Source organism: Sinocyclocheilus grahami, unplaced genomic scaffold (assembly GCF_001515645.1).
Source record: "Sinocyclocheilus grahami isolate Dianchi unplaced genomic scaffold, SAMN03320097.WGS_v1.1 scaffold186.1, whole genome shotgun sequence".
Lineage (NCBI taxonomy): Eukaryota > Metazoa > Chordata > Actinopteri > Cypriniformes > Cyprinidae > Sinocyclocheilus > Sinocyclocheilus grahami.
In genome coordinates, this window is record NW_015505365.1 from 1,173,345 (window position 1) to 1,189,870 (window position 16,526).

Below are 16,526 nucleotides of genomic sequence, written 5' to 3' on the forward strand. Positions count from 1 at the left end.
AGTCTTAATTGAGGTTAACAGTGCTATTTTAGCATCATTAAGATACTTTCTAGTTTTATTAATATTTAGAATCTAATTTTTAGATTTACTTTTTTGTTAAATTAATTTTGGCTAAAGTTTGTTTGTTTTTTTTGGTCATTTTTATTAGGTTATTTTATTTATTTATTTATTTGTATGTATACAGGTTTGATTCATTTTTATTTCAGTGGGAAATAAAAATGTGAAATGTTGCCAATACTAGCTGCTGAAGTAAAATAAGTATTTTAATATATATATATATAAAAAAAAAATTTCAGTTTACGTTTTTTTTTTAAAATTTTTTTTAAGTAACAAATTTGGTTATGGTTTCACTTTTAGTCTACCGCAATAACCCTGGCTAGAGGTGGCGGTTTTACTATGGTAAATATAGACCTGGTATTTTAGTGGAAACTGGGATGAATTTCATAATGGAAAGTTTTTTCTTAGCAAAATTAAATGCTCAAATAATAAATAAAAATAAATCAATAAAATAGCAGCTCAAATGATGAATCAATTTATTTTCATTATTTGATGAATTAATGAGGTGGGCGTGGTCGTCGCGTAGCTTCAGCCTGTCAATCACTGAGAGAGCGCGCGTGTGTGTCGTCTCCCCTCAGACAGTTTTACTTCAGATTTGTTAGTAATGTCCAGTTTTAACTGCAAAACTGACCGGTTTAACTCTGTTGTCTTGTATTAACTGTAAATGATTTTTAATTACTCTATCGCTCGTCATTTTAACAGAACCGATATTTCACGATATATTCAGCGCGATCGCTTAAGTATCGAATTGACCGGCCACATCAAAACCAGACCATTGTCAAATTGTACACAATTCCGTTTAACTGAGGGAGAAAAATGTGAAACTGCACTCCTATCGCGTGAAGATTATTCCACAACAAGATGTAGTTGATATCTTGTAAATTCTTAGATTTTTAGTTTCTTTTTTAAGCTCCTTTGATGTGATTTCAACATGAATTCCTGTGGTCAGACCCAACAAAGTGCCAGTTTCTTGACTGTCGGGTATAAAGGTATTGATTACATCTCTGAGGTGAGTTCCCGCCACTCATCTATAACAGAGAACATTATAGATTATATAGATAAGTGGTTCCCACACTGATTTCCATTAATGTATTCTGAACAATATTTTAGCTTTTACAACATTATTGAGAAGTGTTTTTAAATATAAAACGACATTAACATTATACATGCACTTTCATACAAATGCAAATATTGAACATTATACAATTATGCATGCATACTAAATAAAACAGAAAAAAGGGGAAAAAATGGCAGTGTGTTAGTAGTATAAAAACTAGAATAAGGGTACAATCCGATATAAAAATATCAAATAAATACTTGAAGCTCACACAATTTTAAATATTGGGATGTCATCTTTTTCAGGCCTCAGTCAGACACAGAATGATGATTGGCTTGTTAGAACTTCCAGTTCCGTTCCAGCTGGTCAGTAACATCTACCCACACAATGGACACCTGCAGGACAACGCTTATAGAGTACCATGGAGTAAGTGTGCCATGTTTGTGTTTAATTGAATATAAGTTGCTTTCATTGTATTGACGAGCAGCTTTGGTTTTAAAATAAGGTCCTGTAGATATCTGTGTTGCTAACTAAGCCCTGGAGACTTTTTGTGATATTCAAAGATATCATAACAACGTTGACTTGTGTCATTTTTGACAGAGAACAAAACATCAGTTTGTACTCTAGAAGTGACTGGGTCTGCAATGGATGATTTGAAGGCCAGCACACGTTTCAGTGACTGTTTGGAGAGGTTTGAACCGTTTCTGTAATGTCCTTTGTTACGATCGATCTCCGTTCATTTTGTATTTGTGTCCGCAGATTAAACCCCTCCTGAAGATTACATTTCTCTCAGTTGTGTTTAAATGAAAAGTCCTTACAAACTTGAAAATTTGGTGAAAATGTATCCACCCTCAGGCCATCCAAGATGTAGATGAGTTTGTTTCTTCATCATGAAAAGATTCTGAAAAATTTAGCATTACATGACTTGCTGGATCCTCTGCAGTGAATGGGTGCCGTCAGAATGAGAGTCCAAACAGCTGATAAAAACATCACGATAATTCACAAGTAATCCACACCACTCCAGTCCATCATAATCCATAAAAACGCTTCCTTTAGTGAAAAAGTCCATACAATGTTGTGGTCTCCCATCAGAATCCACCAACATATCTGTTTAGAACTCTTTTCACTTGTAAACAGTTCTTGATCTGTGCATATTCCTCTCCTGATTCCGAGATGAGATGAATTTTTCACTGGAGAAAGTTTTGTTATGGATAGACGACTCGTATTTTAGCTCGGAAGCAATGGGTTGAAGTTTTTATGAGCTGTTTGGAACCTGCCATTGGTGAGTAAGTGATTTACTGCTAAATTTCTCCAAATCTGTTCTGATGGAGAAACAAACTCATCTATATCTTGGACTTCTTGGGGGTAAGTACATTTTCAGAAAATCTAAATTTTTTTTGTGAACTGTTCCTTTAAATGTAGGTTCTTCATATTGGACTGTGTTGTGTTTAGGTTTAATGCGTTGCAGATAGGAAGAGGTCAAGAGGAAGTGGTTCCCAGCTCTAACCCTGCCTCTCAGTGCAGTATTTCTACCACAGAAGCCCTCTGGCTCCTAGATGGAGTTGAGAGCAGTACCACCAGACCACCTTGGGAAGAGAGTTTTAGTCCATGTTCACCAGATACATGCTGTGATGGTGAGAACTGGAGTATTCAGTATTATTATATTTTTTGTGTAATTTCTGTATTTATTATACTGTATCACTAGATTTCTGGCTGTGATATTGTACTAAAAAGGGGTAGATGTGTGCTAAAAATACCTCAAATCATACAGCTTGCTTTCAAAGGGATTTCAAAGAGTTCTTTATATGTTCTTGGACCACAGAAGTATGAATTTTACCTTATGATGCGCTCATAATGGAAAATCTAGATGTTAATCCGTCCTTTCCTTGTCTCCTAAATCTTAGATCTTTCTCTGCCAGAGGAGGTGATATTCAGTGACCATCTGCAGCAGTTCAAAAGCCACCTACCTCCTTTTCAAAGGATGCTTCAGAGGCTGAACATCATGATTGTCTCGGATCCAGTTCTCAATTCATCAGTAAATCTCTTAGAAGAGGTTATTTTTAGGTACAACATAGAGCATAACATTAGGGATTAGGCATAAAAAAATCTTCAGAATCATTCACTCATGTGAAAGTTGACTGAGAATTGAACAAATAGATGTAACCTGGCTCAGAGGAAGATAGAAACCATGCCTATGTCAGATTGTCCTGTGTACTGTCTGTCATCTGATGCACTGAAATTATATTTTCAACTCATCCGTATTTCCTCCTTCTAGACACTGTGCTCCATATGATGCAGTTTTAGACAAGGTAACAGGTGCCACGTTTACTTTAAATGCTACAGAAGAGTTCAAAAAAGAAGCAGTGCTGAATGAAGAGGTAATCTTCAAAACTAAATCATGTTAAAGTAAATGTCTCTCTTGGTTGTGCTATTTGCTGGTAATGAAAACGTTTTGTATATTTTAAATACCAGCTATGATTTCTTAACAGTCTCTGATGTTGCCTGTTGAAGTTCATATGAACTGCTTTCCAAGACAAGAGCCCAATTATTCCTTTGCACAAGTGCAAGATTTTCTAAATGTCACCCGTGAACCAATAGAAGAATGTTTCCCTTTAAAAGATCTTCTCAAAGAAGGTAAAACTTGACATATATACGTAGCAAAAAATATGCAATGCCCCCAAAGAGTATTTGGAAACTTAAAAATGTCTGAATGTTATTTGCATTCGATTAAAAAAACAAACAAAGCAAAGGTGTTTATTTTAAAAAAGAAAGAACAAGTATAAGCTAACCATTTGAATGAAAAAATTAATACATTTGTTAGGTTTTAAATAATGAAGCAATTGATGCACAAACACCAATAAATAGCTCAAAAGTGCAAATGCCATTTTTTTTTATATTGTTTATTATATTATATTGTTTATTTATATTGTTATCTAATGCAGTTACAATCAGACAGTGTGACTTTTTGGTGCCATTATAGTTTGTATAAAAGTCAATAATAATTATATTTCAATTATAATAGTCACCACTGCTGATAAACACACAGCTGAGTTGGAGGTCCTGGAAATGCCTGAAAGCTGCTTTGCTAACATCACCTTCAAGGAGCCACAATCTCCAGGTATGGGAAATTGTTTTTCATATTTAATCACAATCAAATAGTGGTCCCTGCTGTAGATTACTTTTCTAATCTCCATTGACTTCAAAACCTTTCATTCCAGTTGCTTCGAGGTCTTATGCTGAGATGGAATTAGACCTGCTTCTTTCACCATCTGGTCATACGCTGTGTCTACCAGACCTGTGTATGTCCAGCAGACTGTCAGCTGAGATTCTGTCACCAGTTTATAAGCAGTGAGTTTGTTGTTTTTGTTATAACAGGGAGAGAAGGCTGTAAATATTTGGTGCATTCAAAATGGTGGAATGGGTGGTTGATTGCGATTTCACTTTTTTAACGTTAGTGTGTAATGTTGCTGTTTGAGCATAAACAATATCTGCAAAGTTACAACGCTGAAAAGTCCATGCAAACAGATATCTCTTTTAATGTCTTTTAAAATTATGGCAGTTTAATGCCTACAAAAATGGCTCGTAGGGACTACAACGTGTTACTTCTGTGGTTTGTGACGTCACAACCCCAGATAAACCCCGCCCTCGGGAAAAGGCAGCAAAGGGGGCGAGGCCATGTTGTGCTGCTTTAGAGAAGAGGAAGAGAAAACTAGGGGTGCACGTAAAAATCAATTTATATATGAATCGCAATTCTGTCTTCTAACGATTCTAATGGATTCACAAGTTTCAAAATCAATGTTCTAAAGCAGCGGTCCTTAACCGTATATTAAAAGCTAACATAAGCAGTAGCATTTACAAATAACAGCGTATATAAAAGTATGAGACAACAACAAACAAAAACATACCATTAAGAGCCGTGCTTGCACAGGTTCTGCGCGATCTTCTTCACTAATATTCTCTGCTTCTCAATCGGGCTCCAATTGATAAGCAATATAAACGACGCCATTGTTTACAATACCGGAGCACATGCCACTGAGGTGAGGGGCGGGACGTTTAGACTCGCACTAGAGGCGGTTCAGCCAATCACAGCACACTGGACCAGCTAACCAATCTGAGCCCATTGCATATTTCTGAGGGAGGGGCTTCCTAAAAGCAGGAAATGATCAGCGCGTTTATAGGAGAAGGGACAGAGTGGTGAAATTTTTTTTTCTTTTTTTTTAAGAAGCATTAACACATGTTAGACTGCCCCCCCCATAAACACAATCAAGCCTAGAGAAAACCCAGTCAACCACCCCTTTAAGACATCTAGTACAGGCTTGTTGTCACTTGTACATTTGTTTTCATTCTTTGAGTCAACATGAAATGGCATTTACAACCAATTTTCTTCCTTGATACAGATACAGCATGTGCCATTGTAAAAACTGTAAATCTATTCCTCACAACCTCGCTTTCATCCATGTTAAATTCAATATAGTGTCTAACCTGATTAAGGTCTATAAAGTAAATAGGCTCAACAATTTTATTTTCACGTTGACTTAAGGATCAATGAAAACGTTGCTCATAATAATAAAATATATGATAAAGTAAATAATATGTAATGTACTTTTCCTAGGCATTTCATGACAGACAGTGATTGTGAAAATATGGAAAAAGCTGTTTGGATGGCAGAGAAACATCCCCATTGTGTGGCTCGATTTTTACTTGCTGGTAATGTGTAGAAAATAATGTGAGAAACTTAGTGTGCATCCATAGAAGTGTGTTTATTTACTAAAAACATTCACACAAATATTCCTATCTTGGCTATTTTGTTCTTTAGTCAAGTATTAATGGCTATTCATTTTTAGAGCCCTTAAAAATTAATTTGTGTCTCTGTTGTGTTTTTTTATAGAACCACAGGTAGCTAAGCCATCGGTCCACATTCAGTCACTCCTAGAGCTTCTCACATTCCTGAAGGTGGAGATGGAACAGGATGCAGAACCCAAAGACAATATTGGCCAGTTTCACCTCACTGGCAGTACAGTGATGCTTCCTGAAAACGTCTTCAGAAATCTCTCCATCTATACTGAGAAAATGTCCACAGAAGACTGTAAGAGAGCTGTGAGAAAGCCACATGTGGATGAAACATTCTCACCACTGTCTATTGTGAAAATAGATGGTAAGACAGAATGCAATAATACTCTTTTTATTTTTTTTATATTTTATTTATGGTTTTAAGATTTTGTTAGAATTAAATACTACTCTTAAGTTCTGTATGCTAATGTTGTGTTTTTACAGAGTTGCTGAGTAAGTGTGCTTCAAATGCAGGTGAGCTTTTTAAGTTTCTCTCATCATTTCATTCAGATACAACCTAAATATATATTTTCCAGTCATGATTGTTTGCTAAATAAGGCAGACACTGTTATTGCTCATACTTGAAGTTTGAACAAACAAAATTGGAAAATGGAAAGTCTAGAAATGCTGTTGTGTTAACTGTTAACCATAGAGGAATATCATTCAAGTAAGGTTACTTCTCTGATGGCAAAACTGAATTTTGATGAGCATAAAAGACTTCTGTCAAAAACATTAAAAAAAATCCAAACAAACAAAAGCATTGTTCCAAAAGCATTGCTGTGTTAACTAGACCCTGACCGATATATCGTTTTTCCGATATTATCGGCCGATATGTGCCTGTTGCCGATATATCGTATCGGCGAATGTGCCGCCGATATTAATTTTTTTTTTACAGAACATATAACGCAGATAAAAATGCTTGAAATGGTGTAATTACTTAGTTTGTCCAGCAGAGAGCACTCCATTGTTTGCTACTGGCGACCTGGATGAAACGCTTTTGAAGTTTAAGTCTATGGAAAACCATTGAAACTTTGAATGGCCATATCTCCGTAACGGCGCTGCGAATCCGCACCAAATTCGGGGGATCCCTTCAGCTCGAGGAACCCTCTCGAACACGAATCGAGTGTACGTCTAGAGGCCCGCTTTCGAATGAGACCACCCCCGCGTCTATAGCCCCCGGAGTTCGGGAGTTACGGGTGGTTAAATTCGCGGTCCGGCGACCGATCAAGCGATCCCGGGGGGCTACCGACGCACGGAGGGTGGCGTTCAAGAGGGCTCCTCGAGCTGAAGGGATCCGATCCCCCGATTTTGTTGGAGATCCGCCGGAGCGTTCGCGAGATAGTGACACCAGTCAACACTTTCACTTCAGTAAGGACTTGTTCAGGCAGCAGCATTCAAGCGTTGTCTTATTCGACCGTAAGTGCCCTGCGAAGTGGGGTGTTACATTCAACACAACACTCTCATCTACACGTTACATTCAAAGGGCATTAAAGTGCGCAAGACGTGAATTTATATTGTATTTATTTACAGAGGTACATTATGTCACACTTCACACTTCTCTAGTAAGTTTCGTCTGTGTGTGAAGACGGTAGCGCAAATCCGTGAATGAATGTTTCGAAGTGAAATAAACTTTAACGGAATAAAGTTGAATGGAATTGAATTGAATTAAAGTTGAATAAACTTACACTTTACTGTTCAGTGCACTGATGTCAGACTCATTTTGGATAATAAAGTTTATTGTTAAATGCCCTGCGTCCATTACGTATCTCTGTCACGTCATGATAAGTGTTTGATCACCACATTTGAGTGATCATTGCAAAAAATGTGTTTATATATTCTGTTTATGTATATACTGTATTCTATATATAGTACCAGTCAAATGTGTGGACACACGAATGGGAAAGTGCCCAAACTTTTGACTGGTACTGTACTACAATATACACAAAGAATATCGGCCGATATATCGATATCGGCCTTTTTTTTTACGCCCTAATATCGGTATCGGCCCCAAAAAAACCCATATCGGTCAGGCTCTAGTGTTAACTTGATTTTAGTGTGAGTAAATCACTTGCTAACCTTTTTTTGTGTAAATCTGTATATATAGAGAAAAAGAAAACAACAACTTTTCAGCTCAAATAATACAATATAAGTTTCAATATAAGTGCTGTGTATTAAGCACAACTTGTACCAAATATGGACTATTCCTTTAATCTTTGTGGGGGGAAAAAGAGCCATATATATAAAATTTTATTTTGGTTTCTCAGCACTGCCACCTTCAGGTCGTCCCACTGCAGTTCACCTTTCCCAGAGTAAACCACTGCAGTCAGCTGTACCTATACAGGTGGATAGAGGTACGACTGTGAAGTTCTTTATAATGGAGTCTCACCAACAAGACAGTTCTACAATGACAACAACCAGAGGAGACCGTAAAGCTGCAGAGATAAAACAACACAAGTCTAGTCCAGCAGAAAGGTGCTCTGGGAATTCTTCCATAAGTCCTTCAGAACAGCAGCCCGTCCTCTCTAAAGTGATTGAGATGTCTAAGTCTTCTCCACTGAAGCCCAGTGTTAAATATATTGAAGTGATATCCAATTTACAAACACTTCCTAAGCAGTCAGAACAGAGAAGAGAATATATGATCTCTAAATCATCTCCATTATCAAACTGTTTGAGAGGCAGAAAGAGAAATAATTCTGCAGTTCTGTCTCATGAAGACCTGAACCCTTTGTCGTCTTTTCTGACATTAAGAACAAAGTTGCAGAAAAAATGTCCAATGCAAAAACCTCAGCGGAGCAGTCCAACATCTGCAGGTAGAGTAAGAGAATTAATAGTGTTTATTGCAACTTTTCTTCCTTATTGTAACATATATCCAAGTGAAATGACTTTTGAGCAAAAAAGAATGTAGGTAGGAACTCGATTTTGTCCATCGGGATTTTGTAAGGAACAACAGAATGTTTGGAGGACCTTCCTGACATAAGTATCTTATTCCGTCTAATAGTTGAATTTCTTTCAGAGGTAAATGCGAGTCAGAATTCTACAGGAAAAGCCTTGCTAGAGAACAGAATAAAAACAGCGAATCACATCTCAGAAACACAAAGCAGTGTCATTGCCGCTGAGATGAGCTTTCCCCATGAAGAGAAACAAGAGACCATCAGCAAGACTGTATACGTCCACGCCACAGGTATTGCCTTCAGATCTTGAATATTGCATAAAAATGATTGTAAGCACAAAATACATGTTTTTTGTTCATCCATAATCATTTATTTGTTTGGTTTGAGTAATGAATCGCCATATTTCTGTATTTATTCCTGTAGAGTGTCAAAGAGATGCATATAGGGAGCTGCAGGCGTTGGCTCTGCCCTCTCTGAGTAAAATGCAGGAGCTGGGCATCTCTGCTTTGAACAACAGAGACTTTGGTACTCTGTCTTCTGAACTCACAAGATTCCTCTTAAAGCAGCAAGAGAGAATGCTTCGGACAGAACAGAGTCAGAGAAGACACTTTCTCACACATTATAACTTACAATGCACAGAACAATGTGAAATAGCCAAAGATCATCACATGATGGTTTTTGCAGAGAAACGTTTTGTGTTATTTTTGTGGCAGATGGGGACAGTGGGCTTAATGAAATGACACTTCTGCATATTCTGGTCACGCTGAAGGAACATGTTCTTCTCACATGGGACCTCAGCACAGCCACTGGTAAATATCTGAGAAAAAACACTCATGTCTCATAGAAAATGGTCTAATATTGCTGAGAGGAACATTTTTATTTTTTTTAATAATCAAAAAGCATGTCTAATCAATTGAGTTCATGAAACTGTTTTGAATTTCTTTGCCCAATAGGGCCCTATGAAATGTTGTTTTTTCTGCGTTGTCTGTTATAATTTTTCTGGATTTATGATTCAGTACAAAATCATGATCAAAAACAGTGGTAATGAAATGAAGGCATAAAACTATCAATTTAATCTTTTAAAATGTCATAAAATGAACTGGCAAACAAAGTACTGCACAACAGATATTTAATGTTTGAATTAAAACGGGGAAGAAAAATTGTAAAATTCCTTCAAACTTTTTAATAATAGTAATATTACTATTATTATTATTGGAAAAGTACTTTCTACCCTACCTTTTGCTTTATTAATCTAAATTATGCCAAATTCTGTGACATTGCTGTCTGGCATAAACAGATCTCGTTTGTGTTTTAATCCTTATAGTGTAGCTCACACGCCTGTAAAATCTTCCTTTGTTTAGATTACCTGGCTAATGTGAAGGATTCCTGTGCTCTGAGCTGTCTGGATGAGCTGTTGAGGAAGTTTGAGGTGCTGCATTATCTGAGTCAGAAGAGACGAGAAACCAATCCTAAACTTCTGGAGCTCCAGGAGCAAATCAACACATGGATGAATTCCCATTCTAACCACAACATTAAAGTGAGATTTACAGAGTTTAAACTAAATTATAACACAGCATTATGTAAAGTTGAACTTTATTTGCATATATACAGTACTTACTCACATGAACCAATATATACTATATAGCAAATCTCAATGTAAAATGTTATTGACTATAAGGCATGATATTATAAATATTAACATCATGATTCTGAAAAGCTGAAAAATATGTATTGTAAAAAGCACTATAGAAATCAAATTTACTTGACTAAGCGTACTTCTCAAACAAATGTGCAGAATGTGAGTGTTTAATTATTGTTGTTGAATGTGAGCAGGTTCTAGTTTTGACAGTGAACCGTGTAAACACAGAGTTGCTTGTAGCTCTCAACCAGGCACGAGGTGAATTAACTTTTCAAGACCCCTACAGATTTTATAAGACCGGTACTATGTGGTGATTGTCCTGTCTAATTCTGTGTGTGCGTGTGTTTAGGAAACTCTGTGTCTGAAGTCATCCCCAATGAAGGAAAGAGTAAAGTTGTGAGCAGAGAAGTGATGGACAGGTGTATAGATCTTCTTTTTTAAATTTCTAATACAGGAAGTCTGTGTATATGGTCTGATTTAATGTATTATCTATTGTCTGTCTCCTCTCTCCTCAGACTCTCCTGCAGTAGGTGTCTTGTTGTGTGCAGTCAGCATGTTGGTCCTGACTTCCCGTGGCAGAGTTTCAGCATGGTGTTTGAGCTTCAACCTGTGGGTCACTCACCCTTCGGCAGTGTGTGTTCAGAGAGAAACGTCAACTTTATCTCCTTCTCCACTGCAGTGCCTGAATCCAGTCAGTCCAACAAACCTAATGCTCACATGATATTGATGTTTAATGCACAGTTATGTGGAGCAGGTTTCAGGTTTAGTTCTCAACTTGACGCTGCAGAAATAGAATCCAAGTGTTTGGTCAAATGTCCTGTTGCTTGTTATGGCTGTGGGAACAAAAAATTAGCATGCAAGATATATAGTTCATATGTTTTAACAGCATTCAAACACAATGTTAAACATTTGCAAGTATGTATTTTGACTGATAAAATATCAAAATAAGGATGATTAGTTCAATGAGAATCCTGTTTACTTTTCAGTGTTGGAATATATTGCATTTTTGTGTTTGGTTATTTGAATCATTCATTTGCAGATTTCTCAGAAGAATCTATTTCTGCATCATATCTGGACACCATTCCATTTGTGTTGCTTGTCACTGATGGTTTACTGAGATGCTTAAAGATGCAACGCACACTGGAGACAATGTGAGTTACTCAATAGTTTCTGCCAACTACTTCGTCATTGTTTTAAAAAGTAGACAAAATTAGGTGGTTAGCGTGTGAAGTCTGACACATTGAGATGTGGAGCTTTTGCAATAGTAGAAATATATATATTTTGTATATTCTCTCTCTCTCTCTCTCTATATATATATATAAATATGAGTTAAACTATAATAAAACTATACCACAATTGCATGGTTTACCACCACTAAGCTTTGACAGCTCTTTTAGTCTTGATTTAAAATCTACAAATGGAAACATTTGATTGAGAATAGTTTGCAACAACACTTACAGTATAAGCGCAATGAGGCTGTAATAGTGGACTAGAAAGATGGTGAGTTTCCCTCGTTTAATGTGCACTTAAAACCTCTGTAGTCCCATATAGCCACTTTTTAGCAACCACATTTTTAAAAAATCTCGAGTAGGGTATTACTGATGTATTTTATGTCACTAAATAAATTGTGAAAATATGTTGGGCTGTTAACCACAGACCTTATTTCAGGCATTTAACCAAAAACCCATTCGGATACCCAATTGACTTTGGAACAGTGGAACTGGAAGTGGCCTAAAACAAGGAAACAAAATAGTTTCATTGTTTTAGGACCCATTCCTGCAGCATTAACATCAAAACTATGTATATACTTTAAAAAATAAAGGTCCCAAAGGGGTTTTTGCAGTGATGCCATAGAAGATCCATTTTTGGTTCACTTTTCAATTAACAGTTTTTAAATGATAGCTTTTTTTCTTAGCGTGAAGAACATTTTAACCATCAAAAGAATCCTATTTTTCACTATATAAAACCTGTTGTGGAATGGAAAGATTCCACGGATGTTAAAGGTTTCATTTATTGTTAAGAGTCTATGCTGATGTACAAAAACTGTTGTTGGCAGGTACAATATGGTTTTGCTGGAGAGGAAACACTCTTCATCTGCACTGCAGCTGGGTGGAACCCATTATGATGTCATCACTGTGGACGAGAACACCGCCATCCTCATCCAGGTGACGCTCTATATACACACTTGCTCTACCATTCACAAAGTGACCCTGAACGTGTAAATCCTGTGTGTCTGTGTTCAGGAGCTGAGTGAGTTGGACATGAGGATTGGATTGGCGTCTGAGCGTGTCGTCATGAGACTCACAGTCCTCTCTCTGCAGTTCAGCCGCTGCTGGGTCATTCTGCACTGCACTGAGAACCACAGGGCACTGTCAGTTTGAAATACATTTACATCTGTCTGATCATGTTAACAATCACCCTGCATTATATTTGCTGGGTGAAATCCAATACTTGTTTCTTAGTAATTTTGGGGTGCTGATTCCAAAAATTGTCCTATTTTGCTCTAGCACTTTATCGCAGTGTATTTCATAGCATGTTTGCTTTTGGCAACCATTTGTAAATTGAAGACGTCTTGTATTATCCCATAATCCCATAAAATCTCATAAATTTGTTTTATTTCCTGTTTTTCCCCACTTTTAAGGATTTCCAGTAACATTTATATCAATCTGCTTCATATCTACTCTGCATCTGTGTTGTTTGGAAATAAGTCTGAGAAGTTTGATGTCAAGGTATTTTCTTAATCATTTATTTCAATTAACGATAACAGACCTCAAAACAAATGTCAGTGTTTTTAAAGGTTATGCAAAGGCCAGATGTAATATTTCCTCTGTTGTACGCTCTATTAAAAAGTATTTAGCATTCAAAGTCTGTGTAAATTTTTAGATCATGGCATATGTATGTGTTTTAGGTGTTACTGGTGTGCGAGGAAGAAGAGATAGCCAGCTACATCTATAAGATCTCCTTACATACGCTGATGAACTCAGAGAGAGATGGACTGAGCTGGTTGGATAGAGACTGGCTCAGTGTGCAGCCCACAGAGGTAAATGATAAGTGTTTGCAACCAAATGTTATTGTACTTTTGTTCATATAGCAGTACTTTTAAGATAAAAGTGCGCAATACACTACTTTTGAATTCATTATTGAATTTTGTGCATAACAATGCGATTAATCATGCAATTAAAAAAAAGTATTGTTGCCCAGCACTAATATATATATATGTGTGTGTGTGTGTATATGTATATATTGTGTATATATATATATATATATATAATTATTTTAAGTTAAAATATACCTAAGATTAAAAAAAATATTTAAAGTAAAGAACTGCAGTGTCTCTAATTTGTCAACCGTGACAGATATTATGATATGATTTCATAGTCATTCTTCAGTCTGAATAAGTCACACAAAAACACACAAGCTCCAGTGTTTATTATTTTGTATTTTTTTTAATTTGAGATTTTTCTTCTTTGTCAAATCAAAATTTTTTTCAGTCACTCAAACTGTAAGAAAAAAGTTTGAAATCTGTAGAAAATTCTCTTATTTTAAGTAGGTACAACCGTTCAAGCAGTTGCTAGTAACACCAGAAAAAACTATTTTCTGTAGTTAATATGTGTGTGTTAAATGGAAAAATGTAAACAACTGTCTACCTCACCAGATTTTCTTCAGTAGATGGAGCTAAAAGTTGAATATTTTTCTGTGTTCAATTCAACTATGCATTAATGTGTGTTTGTTTTAGGCGGAGCATTGCCTTCTGCAGTTTCCCTGCATTAATCCTCTGGCTGCTCAACTGATGTTGAGAAGAGCTCCATCACTGCAGTGGCTGCTGGGAGCTTCTTTCTCTGAGCTGCAGGAAATGTTCCCACAGATCCCTCACAAAGTCATTAAGGTAGTATTCAAGATCGAACTATCACAGGGTACACTGTTGGTTAATAAAGCTTGTTGACATTTTCACACTCTCTTTGTTTTTCCGCAGCTCTTTAGTGACATCACAGCTGAGTCCAATGTCAAAAAGAGTGAGACTACACCCTTCTCAAACATAAACAGCCGAACTCACTCTCCCTTTTGGGAACAGGATCCTGTTAAACTACAGATACAGCTGGAGGGTAAGACGCCGCCTAGCCAGTTTACAGAGCTGATTTGTCAGTATTAGTGTTTTAAAGAAGACAAATTGTTTGAACCTCTCAAACAGGATCCAAAATGAACACTCGCCAAGCACTAAATGTGAAAATAAAATAGCTTTGGTAATAATAATATATAGAGCTCACCTGAGAATCATCTGCCCAGCAAGACAGGAGAGGAGAGGAAGAGGCGAGGAGGAGAAGATGTGCACAGTGGTACAGATACACACACACATTTCTAACATGCATGACTTCCTTTCTTCTGTGGAACACAAACATTACATTTTAAACAACATTTAAAAATAGTCTCTCAGTTAATTTGAGAAAATATGATTTACAAATGCATGAGCTAATTAGGTGTATTTGCAGTATTATTTGTACTAAAGACAGTTAATTGAATTTAATTACGAAAGAAAATTTAAAAAGCTGTCAAATCAAACATTTGTCATGATTATAAAGAAACTTCTATAGAACATTTTTATTAAATTGAATTATAAACAATAACTTTTATTGTTGTGTGAATCCTGATACCATTCAAGTAATATGTTCAAGTAGACTTTTAAAATACTTTTATTCAGCAAGAGTATATTAAATTAAAAGATATTTATAATGTCATAAAAGATTTGTATTTCAAACAAATGCTGTTCTTTTGAAATTTTTATTCAAAGAATCCTGAGAGAAAAATACAACACTGCTTAATAAGAATTTTAATAAGAACCATTATTAATAATTGAGTACCAATAATAATTGAGCCACAAATCAGCATATTAAAAAGATTTCTGTAGGGAGTAAGGATGCTGAAAATTAAGTTTTGTATCACAGGAATAAATTACATTTGAACATATATATATATAAAAAATTTTGCTCAGAATTGATGTTAATGTTCACTCATTTTACATTAACTATTTAATAAAAAAAGGCAAGTCACACATTGAATTGAACATGAAATTTAGTGAAAAAGAATGAAGTAGAAAGACTAAAGTAGTATTTTTTTTAAAGCATACCACAATAATTAACAATATTATTATAATTAATACACAATAAGAAATATTTTACTTACCACTTTGAAAAATACTGCTTTTGTATTTATTTATTTATGTAACAGTGCATAGAAATCCCATTGACTTTCTCTGTACTGTCTTTTTTCAAAGTATTTCTATGAACTTTCTCTTTAAACGAAATTCAGCACAAGACAGGAGAGGAGAGGAAGAGGCGAGGAGGAGAAGATGTGCACAGTGGTACAGATACACACACACATTTCTAACATGCATGACTTCCTTTCTTCTGTGGAACACAAGCATTACATTTTAAACAACATTTAAAAATAGTCTCTCAGTTAATTTGAGAAAATATGATTTACAAATGCATGAGCTAATTAGGTGTATTTGCAGTATTATTTGTACTAAAGACAGTTAATGGAATTTAATTACGAAAGAAAATTAAAAAAGCTGTCAAATCAAACATTTGTCATGATTATAAAGAAACTTCTATAGAACATTTTTATTAAATTGAAATAGTTTTTTTCACAAAAAGTTTATATATTTGCATGAGTTTATGAATTGCTGTTTGTAAATGTATAAACTTTCTTGCAAATGTGAATTAGCTTAGGCATTTGAGAATAATATGTTGTAAATAAATTAATTTAGCTCCACAAAGAAAAACATTAGTTGTTAAATTTTGCTCAGAATTGATGTTAATGTTCACTCATTTTACATTAATTATTTAATAAGAAAAGGCAAGTCACACATTGAATTGAACATGAAATTTAGTGAAAAAGAATGAAGTAGACTAAAGTAGTATTTTTTTAAAGCATACCACAATAATTAACAATATTATTATAATTAATACACAATAAGAAATATTTTACTTACCACTTTGAAAAATACTGATTTTGTATTTATTTATTTATGTAACAGTGCATAGAAATCCCATTG

The 16,526-nt window shown here is 35.5% G+C and overlaps 1 protein-coding gene across 1 annotated transcript; it reads left to right on the forward strand.

The window, feature by feature from the left end:
• The first annotated feature begins 617 nt into the window (after positions 1 to 617).
• On the forward strand, positions 618 to 14,624 carry shoc1 (shortage in chiasmata 1). The gene is made up of 27 exons (XM_016284676.1): positions 618 to 1,066; positions 1,420 to 1,540; positions 1,715 to 1,805; positions 2,567 to 2,748; positions 3,019 to 3,178; positions 3,390 to 3,492; positions 3,604 to 3,748; positions 4,137 to 4,232; positions 4,333 to 4,462; positions 5,727 to 5,821; positions 6,003 to 6,269; positions 6,389 to 6,418; positions 8,209 to 8,754; positions 8,958 to 9,125; positions 9,259 to 9,429; positions 9,549 to 9,644; positions 10,197 to 10,372; positions 10,669 to 10,732; positions 10,824 to 10,893; positions 10,990 to 11,165; positions 11,514 to 11,625; positions 12,531 to 12,639; positions 12,718 to 12,845; positions 13,116 to 13,203; positions 13,383 to 13,514; positions 14,211 to 14,360; positions 14,448 to 14,624. The coding sequence occupies exons 1-27, from the start codon at positions 989 to 991 to the stop codon at positions 14,622 to 14,624; spliced, it is 3,861 nt and encodes a 1,286-aa protein (XP_016140162.1). The 5' UTR covers positions 618 to 988.
• The last annotated feature ends 1,902 nt before the right edge of the window (positions 14,625 to 16,526 follow it).

Excerpts from the sequence above, each read along its gene's own strand:
- shoc1 (XM_016284676.1), top strand. The coding sequence starts at position 989 with ATGAATTCCTGTGGTCAGACCCAACAAAGTGCCAGTTTCTTGACTGTC. Across the intron at positions 1,541-1,714 it reads CGCTTATAGAGTACCATGGA|AGAACAAAACATCAGTTTGT; the intron begins GTAAGTGTGCCA and ends CATTTTTGACAG. Across the intron at positions 13,204-13,382 it reads CTGAGAAGTTTGATGTCAAG|GTGTTACTGGTGTGCGAGGA; the intron begins GTATTTTCTTAA and ends TATGTGTTTTAG.